The following is a 14,149-nucleotide window of genomic DNA, read 5'->3' as shown; positions in this document are numbered from 1 at the left end:
TGTGTATATACATATATGCATGTTTTTAAATTTAGATGCATGTCCAGACTCTGGGTATTTCTGGTTATTTCAGTTGGTGAAGAGAAATTCACATTTCAGTAAAATCAAATTATGCTAATTAATACTAAGTTATCAAATCACATTATTAAAACGTCCTCATGTGACATCTGGCAATGATTTATAGAAAAGAAAAAAAAGAAGAAAAACAAAGGATTCTTTTTTTCTCACATCAATGTTACATTATTTAAGACATTAATAAATTAATTTCTCTCATTCCAAATAAGTGCTCAAAAACTGTGTGTCCTGAAGTTCACAGATTCATAAAAGCAACCACTTTAATTTTACTTGACCTTATATTATAAAAACATTAGTTTTATATTCAGCAAAGAGTTTTTGAAGACTAAAGTATTTATGGTTTGACTTCACAAACCAAAATTTTTACTGTTTTAGTTTTCCAACTTTCCCAAACAATCCATCTGATAAGATCACAGACTAAAACAAAAATCGTAAGATACAATGTTACATTATTGAAAAAAGAATGCTCTTAGGGTAAGAGAGCAATATTCTAGTCCTATTTCCGCCACTTACTCATCTGATCTTGAGCAGACACTTAATATTTCTAGGCCTAGAGCTTTTGTAAAGTCAAATAGACACGGAATTAACGTAACGGCCCTTCCATGGCTAAATTTCTATCAAATGTGACTTTACCAATTTTACCAACACAGTTTTCTCCAATTATAATGGCTTATAAATAAAATCTGATTAATGCAGTATTCATTATTGGTGGAACAGTACTGAGCACCCAAACTATGCCAAGCTCTCTCTCACGGAACTTATATTTATTAGTAATAAAAGTTTGATGTCTCAGTGCCAACTTTCATATCCAACTGAAACAGACATCAGCCAAGTCAGGTGCTAATTCTTACTCCTCTAGCAAGAATATGCATATCTTCACTTGGTGCCATCCTATCTAGCTAAAATAGTGACAATATGCTTCAGACTATCTTAACGCAAGAATTGTAAAGGTCAGGGCATGCGTGATACTCACTCTTTTTACAATGGCCAGAACGTCTTTATCTTTTTCTTGACATAGGAGTTTTCTCACACACATTTCTAACTGCTGAAGTAGATGCTTATCTGCAGGGATCTTCAGAGTAGATTTCACTTTGGGCAACAAGCAGCAAAGTTTCATTCTGTAATAAATTAGACAGCATTTACTTTTGAATAAATTTATAATTGAAACTTAATAATTAGAGAACGGTAGCAAGAAGATCAAAGAAAATTCAAGTTTCCCATAGCCTGAGAGTTCATTTTTTATGCAAGAAATGCTTATGAAGTGCCCATTATGAGTCAAGCATTCATTTTTCTGGGTGCTGAGACACAAGAGTGAATAAAACCAAGATTCTCTGCTCAAACTAAGCAAAATGGCTGTCAAGATAGTGGTAGGTGCTCTAGAGAAAAACAAAGCAGGGAAGAAAGACGAGGGAGTACCTGAGGAGGGGAGTTACAATTTAAAAACAGGTGGTCAAAGAGCGTTTCAGTGAAGGTTTCACTGAAAAGATGACATTTAAGCAAAGACATTAAAAAAGAAAAGAGAAAGAAAAAGGGAATAAGCCATGTGAGTATCTGAGTATCTAGAGTGGCTGCAGTAAGCACAAATATCCTACAGGGGGGCTTACCTAGGTGTTGCCCCAAATTAGCAAATTGGCTCAAACTGGCCAATTGGCCACAGTAGATAGAACGGAGCAAGGTGAGATTAGGAGGAGATCTGAGAGACAGAAGGAAGCCGGCTCATTCAGGGCCTTGCAGGCCCCTGTTTGGAGACTGGTTTTTATTTTAAGTGCAATGAGAAGCCACAGAAGGTTTGAGCAGAGCAGTGAAATAATCGGACTTAACGTTTCTGGGGACAGAGTCCCAGAAAGCAGTTTCCAGACTCTTGGCCTCACGTGGAAAGGTGCTGGCTCTGTAGTAGACGGCCGTCAGCTGTAACCAGCGAGCTGATTAGCCACTGATGTAACTGCTGTGGCTGCGCTGGTTGGTCAGTAGGTTGATTGGCAGGCAGAGAAGCGGACAGCAGGTTGCAGGTGGTGTGGATCCTGCCTCCAGTGAGACTATAGTGGGATGACTCCCCTACCTATGGCTCCGTGGGTGTTCCTTGTTGGCCTAGCCATATCCTGTGTTCTTATGTGGGGAGCGGGAGCAGAGATCCTGCAGGCCGCCTCGCACGACAAATGGCGCAGTGAGCAGGATCCCCCGCGTGACGTTTTGAAAGTATCATCTGGTTACTGTGTCGAGATTAGACTGCAGGTGGTCAAGGACAGAAGAAACAATAGAGGAGACTCAATAATTCAGGCGAGAGATGATGGTGGCTTGAACCAGAGTGTTAGCAGTTGAGGTGGTGGGAAGCAGTTGGATTCAGAAAATATTTTGCAAGCACAGGATGCCCTGAGGGAATGACGATAAGGAGTGAAGGTTTGGACCTGAGCAAGTGGGAAGGTGAAATGGTTATTTACTGAGATGGAGAAGACCACAGGAGCAAGTGCAGATGAGGAAGGTGGAGTTTACTTTTGGACAGATGAAGTCTATTAGACACCATTCAATGGAAATGCTAAGTGGGCAGTTGGCTCAATGAGTCTTCTGTCCAGGGTGGATGTCTATGCCGGAGGTACAGAGTCAGGCATCTTCAACAGACAGACAGTTTGTAAGCCAGAGGTACAGTTTGAGAAGAGATCCAAGGATAGAGTCTAGGACACTGTCATAGTCTAGACTAGGCTGATAAGGAAGCAACGAGCAAACTGAAGAATGCCAGGAAGGGAAGGAAACCCAGGAACGTGCAGAAAACCTTCGTAGGAGGAGGTGGTTCAGAGGAACGTTCTGCCTTGCTAAGTTCAAACTCAACTGCTTTGCCAGGGCTGGTGTTGGCCAGGGAGGCTAGACGGTTGTCTGTTTTATGGCTGCTGTATTCATTTATTCATCTTGTTGTTTTACTTTTGTACCAAACCTTCGGTCGGCTAAGTCCCATGCCTAGAATTTCCAGGATGCTTTCTCATCTGAGCTTTCAGTTCCTTCGGTTAAGAATTCTCCTTATCCAACAAAAATTTGCTTTTTATTCAACCAAAAAGTGGAAAGCTCCTCCACTAGAATTTTCAGCTCTGTAAATAGCTGTAATGGTCTCAAACTCATTCAGAGTTCACCAGGGATACAGCTAAGCCTGTTGATACGTTCTTTAATTAAGTGGTCTCAGTTCCCCCAAAGAGAATTTTTTCCACTTCTCGCAGCTCAGCAGAAAGCTCCTTTGCATACCAATAGTCTTTTTTTCAGGCTTGATATTTTCTAGACTCAGCAGATTTAAATTTTAAACATTCACTTAAGGAAAAACAACAGTCTATGTATACTTCTTCATTCTTTATAACCCAAGGCAAGTCTAGAAAACTTAGATTCAGCAAAAGCTACACCTACTATGGTAATGATTTATCTCTATGAGGATACTGGGCCCAAGAGATGATAAAGATTTTGAGGTTAGGGGCCATACCTTTATGACAAGCGAAACTCTTTACGTACATTCTCTCTAGTATTTATTCCTCAGTACACCCTAGGAATTAGGTACTAAGGAAACGGAGGCACAGGGAGGTTTTGTAACTTGCTCACAGACACACAGCTAGTGTAGAGCTGGGAGTCAGCTCAGGCAGTGGGACTCCACAAACCCTCCTCCTAACCTGCATGACCCTACCCCCTTGCCTGTGGTGGCTTCCACTCTATCTCCACATCTCTATAGTTTTTGTACCCAAAAGCCAGTTAGTATATGGTCTTGCTGGACCCATTTCTTTGGCTGGCAGCTATCCAGGCAGGAAGTGGGAACCAAGACAAACTGTGATACAATGATCTTTTACCCCCAAATGTTGCCAATAGTCATAGCGTGATATTCAATTAATCTACATTTGGTTTTTGAATTGGCAGGTTGCTTTTCTTAGAGTGAACGTTTTCTTATTAGTCACACCTACCAGAGTAGAGATGATTTCATTTCCGTTCAAATAATTTTTGTCAACTGCTTCATAAGTGATAATTCATCACTTGGAAGCTGCTTTTCTAGAATCACAACTTCAATTTGCAAAATATTAACAATATGGTCAGATCCATTAGTTATTTAGCAAGAGCTAAATTCTAAAGAATTATCAACAGGTTCTCTAAATTTACTTTAAATCTCAAATCAAAGAAGCCTCACCTGTCATATATATAGCACAGAGAAGATGCACAAAATACCGAAGCCAAAGCAATTGCACTTTCTGCATTTTCCCACTCAAGATGCAAAACAAAAACTAATCTCTGGATTTGTTCCCCTTGCACAGTGCTCACAAAATTCTTAAGTTGAACTTTTCAACATCTTTTGACAATTTTTCTTGGTATATTTTCTCTCAGCAGTAGCATTATCCGTCTATGATTATTGCTTTGAAAATTCTTCCTGTTAGTAAGTATTATGATGTGTAATGAGAATTCATGTCAGTTGTGTACAAAAGATGCGTCTATGTCACACGGCATCGGCGTGGCTAGCATGTGAAAACTCAGCAGGGAGTTCTGGAGTTCTGCTCAGGGAGACCATGGCCACCTGACTTTAACTGTGTCTTTCCCTCCTACAGATCTGAGGTCAAGTTCAGAACAGACACAGAGCATAGAACACAGAAATCTTACAGCTGAGGGTTCAAAATTCTCTTCAACTCATTATGCAACGTGCAAATAACTCTCAAGAAATAGTATGGGTGTACTTAATGTCACTGAACTATACAGTTAAAAATGTTTAAAATGGTAAATTTTATGCTATGTATATTTTACCACAATTAAAAAAAAGAAAGAATATTCTTATTTGAGGAGGGAAAAAAGAAGACAAAATGTATTTATTGTTTTTTTCCATTTCCAAGCAAACCATTTCCAGACCTTTTCCATCTAATTTAACAGTTAATCAATCAACTCCAATTAACATCTACTGATTTCAAAAATGAAAGATAGCACTGGAAAAGGCAAGAAAAAGAATGGGAAGCAGCTCTACTTCTCTGAATAAATGGGGCGCTAAAAATAGACAGATCCTCTCCAAGCCAATTCTAAACTATTTTTCTTTAGTCTTAGAAGACAAATTAAGAATATCTCCTCCATCTTCTCTTGATGCCAATGTGTATATCCAAGTGGCCAGAGAAGCATGTCAGGCTTTGATGTATTGCTTTCTCAACCCAATAAATAAAAGACTCAAGACAGTGTTAAAAAGTTGTGTTTCCAAGTCCGATTAAGACTCAATTAAGACTACTGAGAATTTCAAAGCAAATGTAAATTCTTAACTTGATTTTTTTAACCAAGAAAGATTTTACGTATATTCATTATAGTAGATACATTAAAAATACCATTTTTTCAAATATTTGCTTGAATTGATACCATACCTCACATTCGCTACTGGATCATGTGTCAGTTCAATAGCAGGTAGAAAGAAATATTTACAGAAAAATGATTTGGAAAAGATCTCTATGATAAATTCACAGGTATCCAAAAATCGAAGTCTATTCCAATAACTTTTTCCTTGGCCTAGTTCTAGAAACAAACACAATTGTCATTAGTTTAATTTTTCCTACATGAAATTACATGTGGCAAAATCAAGCACACTAAATCCATGTCAAGTTTCTTTATAGCCACAATTTGTTTAGCAAATACAAAAGAGAAAAAAATCATATTATATACCCCAGATTTGTAGACCCCCAAATTAACACCTCAAAAACCAGATAAAAATTTCTTAAACATTACATTTATCAAATATTGACTATATCTATTATTTTGTAATCACCCACTATGTACAAAGTACTTTATATATATTATCTCATTCAATCCTGGAAAGTAATCCATTTAGATAAGCATATCCTTCCTAACTTATCCCTCCTAAAACATAAGGACACTGAAATTCAGAGAGGTTAAAATCACAGAGCAGGTAAGTTTAGAGCTAGAATTTAAACGCAGGTCTCTATAACTTCAAAATGTTATAACAACCAAATGAACTGTTTTCTTCTCATTTCCTTAAAAAATGTTTTGAAGTAGATAAAGTATAAGTAAACACAGTATTGTTGAAATAATTCACATCAATGTGTAAATGATAATTTTCTCCTTTATTATATAAATGTTCAAAAGCAAAAGTCTTAGTATTTAAAACTAAATAGAATTTTTCAAAATAAAATTTATTCTAAATGTGAATTCTTATCACTGAAAAATGAAAATCAAATTGAAATAGACTAAAAGAAGTTTAAAGTATACTGAGCAAAATTTTTCTTAAATGAAATTTTGTGTACTCTAATTTGTTGAAAAGTGACAATCCATAGTTAAAACAGTAAACTCCAATAAGCAGAAAATTGCATTACCTGCCTATGCTGGATAGTACTTTAATAAAAGCTTTAAGACATTATGGTCAAAACAAGTATACAATAATTAACAAATTCACTAAGTAGATATAAGTGTGGGCTACTATTTCGAGAACAAACATTTTTAAGGTTTTTGTTTCAATTTTGACCCTTAGCAAATTAAAACAAATTTGCATGTGGTAACAAACTTGACTTTTTTAACATTATAAACCACCTAGACTCACCAGATTCACATTTATGTATAGTATCAACTCTATTCAAGGAAAAAAAAAGATCCTCAGTCTGTTAATACTGCAAATAGGAACATAAAATAAATGCTTAGATTCATGGATCTTCTGCCTATATTTTAGTTTCCAAATTCTATTTCATCAGGGTAGAAACTAGGCATTCAACATAAGTCTGCATATTTTAATCTCTCAAGTAGAAATTCACACACACGCACAAAGTCCCAAGTAATTATTACTTTCATTCATCACAGATCTGATTCTGTCATAAAGATTTCTAAAACGAACCTTAAAAAAAATCTAACCTGCAAAACTCAAATACAAACACTTTCTATGTATTTACCAACATTAGCCTGATTATTCGTGGCAAATCGTGGCAAAATGGTACATAATATAAGTCAGATCTAACGAAGGCCAACCCCTTTGCTTACTTTCTTTTGCTTTTCAAAATAAGAGACAATGATTACTTACGTTCAATTAATTTTTGAATGACCTCATATCTCTGCTCTTGTTTACGATTATAACGTAGAAAAATGCATAGAGTTCGTGAAGCTGCCTTTTGGACAGGTAAGACGTTCTTAAAGAAATAAGAAAGACAATCAAACTAGAATAATAGTATATATTCTAAATAACCTGGCCCCATAAATCAATTTTAAGTTATTGTGTAAAAGTAAGAGCAGTGTTATCTGCATCTCAAATCACTGAGCCCATATCCCTCTTGTAGTGCCCTCATAATTTAATGTTAATATGATACAGGCAAATCAACTATCACATCACATTGCAAAGTTAATTTAATGTGGCATAGTCATATGCAAATCCTCCAGAATTTATTTATATGTAACTCACTGTCTTGCCACTTCATCTTACGTGACAATCTCTCCAAACACATCTTAGCCACTGATTCTCTTAGCCATTCCCTGGACCTTGTCACTCATTTATTCAACAAACATTTGCTAGATCATACCCTGTGTCAGGTACATCACCAAAAACGTGCCACTGCTAAATAAAATATTTCGAGATCCCATGATCACGTATATTTTTCAATCCTTCTGTCTCACTTTTGGCTCTTCAACCTCAATGTCATTCATTGAGGTCCTTAGTCCACGACATAGATAAAGTTTAAAATCTAAATGACACCATGTCAATCACTCTTACAGTGTTTAAAACTCCATTGTCCTTTGAAATTCTGTCATACCACTGGGCAGAACTGAATTGAACCATCCATCTTTACTGAGTTTGGGTTCAAGCCATTTATTAGAGAAAAATCTCTTAACCAGATATATTGTGTCCAGTATAAATTCATGTTCACCACCTTGACTTACACATAAATATCATAATATTCAATTCTTGAAGATTCAGATAATTATAGTGGGAAATCTTGAAATGCAAGTAGAATAAAAGTTTACATTGCTAAGAAAGTATTGCCTGCTACCTCGTCTCATATTTTATACAAGCTATTTCCATTGTACTGGGTACTATTCTGGGTGGTGTTTTTAATCTGTTGAATGGAAAAAGAGAACGTTTACTATAAATTAAAACAGGAAATTTAAGAAATACAAATGAACAGAAAAACCACCAGAATTAAGAAAAATGAATTTTAGATAAATGAACTAAACAATAGCATGTTATTCTTTTCTTTCATTTTGTGTATACTAATAGAATTTTAAATGCATATATAACTAGTCATATGAAAATATGTATATTTTGTACCTCACAGTATATAATATATATCATGAAAGGTAAGTTATCTTTTGGGCCAGAAATCAAAGATAAATGTAATCAGATCAAAAGCACATAAAAGAAAGCTTGAAGAAGTTGTAACAATTTGAGCAAATAATGACTGTAATTTATTAAAACATTATTTAATAAAAAATGAAATCTAAAAGAGAGACAAAAACAAAATTCATTTGTTACCACTGAAAGTGGCTACTGCACCAACTCTTGGCTCTGAAAATTGATAGAGGGAAAGAATTAAGAATACCATCTTTACATTCAGAACTGTGTTTCTGTGTAATCAAATAGCCCAAGTGGATGAAGAAAGACATTTCTTCACAGAAGAATGTCATCAACATTAGAAGACATGATAGAATTTTTAAAAATCACTTTTTTGCAAATTCTAATGAAATAACTGACTCAGGCAAAGATCATCAATGGATGCTAAAATTAATGGGTAAAAGGTGGGTGGGAAATTGGGTGTCAGCTTCAGATTACAGTGCAAATCACAAGGGAGATCTCATAATTTTGAAGTGAATTAATAGAGCAGTCAGCACCTGCACGGCTAACCTTAGCTCACTTACAGATACTCACCATTCAGATACAATGCAATATAAAATACACAGCAGCATTTATGAAGTATTTTTGTCAAACATGTTTAACTTAAAACTCAGCAAGCCCTTAAATCTAACTTCTAGTTTACAAGAAGTATGGAGACTAGATGAACAAATTAATCCCACGAAGAAGCAAGCTGACAAATACAGAGTTGGAATATTCCACAGGACAACTAAGTCTTTTCCAAATTCAACATCAAGAAAAAGTGGGGAAAGGGGAAGAAAAGAATCTGTTCTGGATTAAAAGAGAATTAACATATGTAACAACAAAAGGCAATATATAGATCTTAATGGGACCCTATATGGAATAAAACAACTGTAAAACACATTTGGAAGATAATTGGTAAAATTTTTAATATAGCTCGATATTAAATGACATTAAAGAACACTTTTGTTAAACGTAATAATTGTATTGTGATTATATAGGAGAATGTCCTTTTTTTAGAAATGAGTATTGAAATGTTTAGAGATAAAATATAATGGTATCTATAAATTTAAAATTCTTCACCACAATGAAACAGAAAAAGCAAACACAGACAATCCCGACTTATGATGTTTGACTTAGAATTTTCAACTTCACAATTGTGCGAAAGTAATACACATAGTAAATTGTAAGATAGTCAACACTTTACTGTAAAATAAGCTTTGCATTAGATGATTTTGCCCAACTGTAGTCTAACGTCTGTGTTCTTAGCACGTGTAAAATAGGCATGGCTAACCTATGATATTTGGTAGGTTAGGTGTATTAAATGCATTTCAACTTATGGATTGGGATGTAACCCCATCGTAAGTCAAGGAGCATCTGTATGACAAAATGTTAACAATAGTTAAACCTAGGTGATGGGCATATGAGGGTTCATCATAATATTTCCTCAGCCTTTCTCTATCTTTAAAACTTTTTCATAACAAAAAAAGGAAAAAAATTAGCTTATGTCATTCCTCTATTCAAAACCTTCCAAAGCTTTCCCTTGCATCAGAGAACACAATCTAGATTCCACGTCATGGCCTCCAAGCCTCCTCTCTCCACACCACTCGCCACAATGACCTAGCTGCTCCTCACACAGCCAAGCATCCCTGTATCACACAGTTGCATTCACTGTTCCCTTTGTGTGGCCCACTCTCTCTTCAGGCATCCATGTGGTCACTCTCTTACTTTGTTCCAGCCTCTGCATGAAGCATACTTAATCAGAGAGAACTTTTTCCAGACCACTATATCCACAATAGCATCCTTCTGCCCTCAATTACTTTCTTCCCCTCTGCCCTGCTTTACAGTTCTTCACTGTACTTTTCATCCCTGACATGCTATGTGTACATGTTGGTTTACTGCCTATCTCCAAAAGAATGTAAGGTTTTACGTGAATAGGCCCTTTGTCTCTGTTATTCACTATTGTATTCCTAGCATCCCAAATACTGCTTGGCATGTCGTAAGTGTTCAATAAATTTTGTTAAATGAATGAATGAATATTATAACCATTAGATAAGGAACTGAAAACATAAATCTTTTCTCCAGAGAATACTGAACCAAATATATGTATCTTCTTTCATCATGGAAAATGTGCTGTAATAATTATGTATCTCCTTTTAAGTGTGGAATTACCTCCTTGCAAAAGAAAACAGAAAAACAGATCTCTTGGGCTTAAAAGTATTTTGTTCACACTTTTATGTTGTAAATCATTTTTCTTTCCTAATAAGAGAAGCTAAAAATGTGGAATAATTATCATTCTTAGTTACTAAACACAAACAGGCATACTAAGTAAATCGGCTGATACAAACAATTAAGATCAGCTTCATAGCATTTGTCAACACCTGTTAATACATTTACTTATTTTATTATCTATCATTCCCCACACCACCACCACTTTAGAATGCAAGTTCCATCAAAGCAGCATTCTGTCCTGTTCACTCCTGCAGACTTACGTCTGTCTTAGAACAGTACCGGACACATAGCAGGCATTCAAATAAGTAATTTCTGAATAAAATAATTAATAAATTCTGCTCAATTTTGTGTGAAATTCCTATGTAGTGCACTCACGCACTGTCCTCTGATGAGGACACTACTGTCGTCAAAACCACTTGTTAAGATTATTGTATCTATAATGTAACCTTCATCCTCTAGGCTTTACTTTGACACATGAAATAAGTTTGTAGAAGTGTTAGTTCATGAAATGTATGCCTATGCTTTTTTTATCTGAGTTGCAAATGATACCAGTAATGTCATTTCTTTTCCCTTTTTAATCTTTAAAGCTAAAACTGATTTGGGTCTTTGAAATGGCTGCTAGATTTCATTATCTCCCTTTTATTGAGAACAATGAGACTTTGAAGTACTTTTTTAATGGTTTCTAAAATGTACACATTATATGGAAATTCCTATACTTCAAAAAATGGTAATACGATGTCATACTAAGTGTACAGTAAACTGTGGGTTAAATAATCCTCTCTGGAAATTCTTGTGTAAAAGGTAGACAACTTACTTACGGGAAGTTTGAGCATAACTCTTTTTCCCCTGCTTTTGATTCTGACGTTAAGGTTATCCTTAGTAGGGCATCCATATTTTCGGTATAAACTTTATCTGTTACATAGTCCCTCTTTAGGGATTATTTTTAAAAAGTAACCAAACTAATATTAAGGGTCTCACGGGAGGCCTTGGCAAAATGGCAGGGCTGAGGTAGGCACTACGGCCATGACACATAAGAGGTATACGTAAGAGCAGAAGGTACACTTCGCAGTCGAGATCACTGGCTCCTGTCAAACCTTCCACTGGAAAAGAAGTGTGTCAAGTTTGAAGGGAGTCTATTTACACTCTCCCTGGCAGTACAGAAACACAGGGGAAGTGAAAGTACCACCTGTTCATTCCTTTCTCCAGCTGGGTAGAAGATGATCAAAGGAACAACTAGTGGAGAAGCTAAGGGAAACCTGAGTTCCCTCCTCAGGGACCTGGCAAGATAATGTCTTTCCAGGCACAATGCAGTGAACTGAGTTTGTTGTACTATTTCAAGACTGTAAAAATTTGGCAGCAATTCCAAAATCAGGTGCAAGTTCAAAAGAAGAAGATAAAAGGCATTGACTCACATTTGTCATCATGATTGTGAACATTCTTTGTAAGAAACGGTAATAAATCTGGTCACTTGATATGACATGTGGCAGACAGGCATATTTCTGTAGTAGCTTCTCGTGAGTTCTCCATTTCAGAGAGGCTGCAGCTCGCTGTTCAGCGGCTGTGAGTGCTGGAATCAAGTCAGGCAGAGATGAAAACTGAGAAAGAAAACACACCAAAAGAAGCAGTGATAAACAAATCAACTGCAGCCTTCAGTCAAATTATTCAGCTAACAACACACTGGGGAGGGGAATGCTCTTATTCATTTCAGAACTTGGGCATCATCTCAGTTGTCACAGGGAGATCATAATCTGATTACATCAAATACTTTTTTAAAAATCCGTAAGTAAAATTTATAACTACTGGAAACAAAATTTTGAAATAGAGATTGGGACTCACAACCCTTTTAATTATAGTAAAATTTATTAAATTTTACTGTCAGCAAACTTTGACCTTCTAAGTTCCTATCCTTTTGTCCGCACCAGTTGCCATTCTTGGAATTGTAATTAATGTGAATAAAAACTGGAAATATGAATGTCAACTCCAAGGACCATAAATAAGAATCATGATAATATAAGAATTGAGGAGGAAATTCAGGCTGTTCAAACTCCAACAGACATTTACTGAGTACCTACTATGTAGCAAGCACTATTTTAAATGCTTCCCATACACCTTTTTATTGATTCTTCAACAACAACGCTGTAGTGCAAGGTAATACAACGTTCAGAGACGTTGTGATACATGGGATTTACCTTATTTTCTTGGGCACTGCTTTCTCCACCAGCAGACATAAGTTCCAGGATTTCTGGAAGATGATCTATAAGAGCATCTAGTACCTTTTAATAGAGATATTGATTACCCTTACTGTGATTACTACGGTTTTTTTCAGACTAGTTAATGTCACATGTCAATTACTACATAGAAATAGTGTTATTTACCAAACAACATTTTGGAGGTTTCTAGTTTCTTACTTTTCTTGTATCTTCTTGCTGGAGGGTCTTAGAAACATGATCAACTGCCTTGATCAAAACACCTATCACTATCAAACTCCCAAACTATCAAAAGAGATTATTATATCTGCCTCTTGATATTGTTCAAATAGTCTCCATCTGAAACAGCTACTTCTACACAACCAACATTCTCAAAACCTTTTGAAAAGCAGAGTTTAAGTCAGACCCTCACTCATGTCTAATGTTGATGAGCTGCACATTAGCAAACTAATAGTCATTTAGGTAAATAGGATATACTAAATATAGCATCAAGATAAAGTATTTCAAATCTTTCACAAGTATACTCCCCAACAATGAGAAAAAAGATATAAAATGTGACATATCATATGATTACAATTGTGTAAAATAAAAACATTTATATAGAAAAAATGAAAAAATACGTAACAGTAACAGTGATTAGAATGAAAGGCACTCTTGTCTGTCTACTTTTTGGTATTTCCAAAATTGTCCTTAACAAACAAATATACACACATATATTTTTTTAAAGTTGAATATATTTTAAAACCTAATATTTTTTGAAGATCTTCCCAATTTCCAGTCTATGATACAGTGATACGTTGACTTGAAACTTCTAGGGCTAGTCAGCTGAAAGTGTTCATTCAATTCCCAAGAAGTAGAAGGGGAAAAGGCATTTATATATTCAGACTTAACAAAAAAAGAAGTAAAAGTCAAAGAGTAAGAAGATATTACCTCCAGTGATTCGTCTTGTAATAATGTTATTAGTTCTTTATGTATTAAATATACTCCAGAATTCAGAAGTTTAGACACCTAAAATGTAGCAATAAAGTCTCTCAGATTTGAGACTACTAGACATATAAAGGTTATAATAATAATTTTAAAAATACATCCCTGTTAGATACTTCTTCTAAAGTGAAATTAGGTTACAACATAAATCTAAAATTAGATTTCTAGAAAAATTAATTGCATACATTATCTGCTTTTTAGTCTGCTTCATAACACACTGGAGTATATGACACATGAGAGTGGGGAATGAACATACAGGGGTGGAAAGTGCAGAAAAATGAACTTATCAGTCATAACTTTGATATCACAAGCAACAATGAGGCCATGGGTGCCTCTAGTTTATGCTGGGAAGTCTTAGAGCTGC

At 35.5% G+C, this 14,149-nt stretch overlaps 1 protein-coding gene across 5 annotated transcripts in view; it reads right to left on the bottom strand.

Moving 5' to 3' along the window:
• Positions 1-14,149, bottom strand: part of PPP4R4 (protein phosphatase 4 regulatory subunit 4) — a 99,789-nt gene that overhangs the window by 15,810 nt on the left and 69,830 nt on the right. For 4 of the 5 annotated variants that reach the window (XM_081047590.1, XM_081047589.1, XM_081047592.1 and 1 more), the window contains 6 exons: positions 13,732-13,809; positions 12,784-12,867; positions 12,007-12,189; positions 7,082-7,187; positions 5,424-5,571; positions 1,049-1,193 (listed from right to left, as the gene is read on the bottom strand). In XM_081047590.1, the coding sequence (XP_080903716.1) occupies positions 1,049-1,193; positions 5,424-5,571; positions 7,082-7,187; positions 12,007-12,189; positions 12,784-12,867; positions 13,732-13,809 (744 nt within the window). The remainder of the gene's footprint in view (positions 1-1,048; positions 1,194-5,423; positions 5,572-7,081; positions 7,188-12,006; positions 12,190-12,783; positions 12,868-13,731; positions 13,810-14,149) is intronic. The other variant, XM_081047591.1, reaches the window with a different exon arrangement.

This window comes from Rhinolophus hipposideros (assembly GCF_964194185.1).
Source record: "Rhinolophus hipposideros genome assembly, chromosome: 5".
NCBI classification, from domain to species: Eukaryota; Metazoa; Chordata; class Mammalia; order Chiroptera; family Rhinolophidae; genus Rhinolophus; species Rhinolophus hipposideros.
Note: the sequence above shows the minus strand (reverse complement) of the source record. Positions and strands in the feature narration are given on the sequence as shown.